The sequence below is a fragment of the Eimeria mitis genome, genomic scaffold (genome assembly GCF_000499745.2).
Source record: "Eimeria mitis Houghton genomic scaffold, Emh_scaff2087, whole genome shotgun sequence".
In the NCBI taxonomy this organism is placed as follows: Eukaryota; Apicomplexa; class Conoidasida; order Eucoccidiorida; family Eimeriidae; genus Eimeria; species Eimeria mitis.
Window position 1 is genome coordinate 3268 of NW_013570410.1, and position 620 is coordinate 3887.

At 51.3% G+C, this 620-nt stretch overlaps 1 protein-coding gene across 1 annotated transcript in view; it reads right to left on the reverse strand.

Annotated features, from left to right (window-relative positions):
• Positions 1–305: 305 nt before the first annotated feature.
• The window catches only part of EMH_0048430 (TPR domain-containing protein, putative), a gene marked incomplete at both ends in the record, with an annotated part of 4929 nt that continues 4614 nt past the window's right edge, over positions 306–620 (reverse strand). The window contains one exon of the mRNA XM_013496404.1: positions 306–431. Coding sequence (XP_013351858.1) covers positions 306–431 — 126 coding nt within the window. The remainder of the gene's footprint in view (positions 432–620) is intronic.

The following is a 620-nucleotide window of genomic DNA, read 5'->3' on the forward strand; positions in this document are numbered from 1 at the left end:
GCCTGGGGCATTCGGGTAAAATATATCCAGTTGAATCCAGCGTGATCGAAACCCCTCCTCACAAACTTCTAGTTAGCAGGCCCCCGCTGTGATACGATGCCGCGGTCTGGCGGCCTTTACAAACACAACGCCAAAGCAACGGCTTGTGAAATCCCGTTCATGCACTGATAGAAAACGAAAAAAGGTATTGTACGTGTATACAACCTCCCTGCGAAAGAGAACTATGAATAGCGGTGGAAACACGCATCTGAACAAGAACTCCTCTATACAGCCACTTGCGCAACTAAGCCGTAACGCCAAAACCCTTAGGCGCGCGCTGCTGATTGCTGAGACGACAAGCTCCGCAAAGAAGCTGCTTTTTTCTCTGTCTTGCTGACGGACTCGGCAGATGGAGGTGCAAGGCACCGGAATCGGGCTGGAGCGCCCTCGTTCTGCAGCACAACAAGAACCGTCACGCCTCAAGCAGCGCGAAGATAAAAGGGCTGTATATTTTGAACGAACAAGCGCCAGAGTATCCAAAAACCATCAACGGACCTGTATAGATGCGATAATCCCCTCCATGACGGCTGAGTCTTCTAGCGCCCCGCTGATGGAAATATCAACTAAGGTGGGTCCCTTCT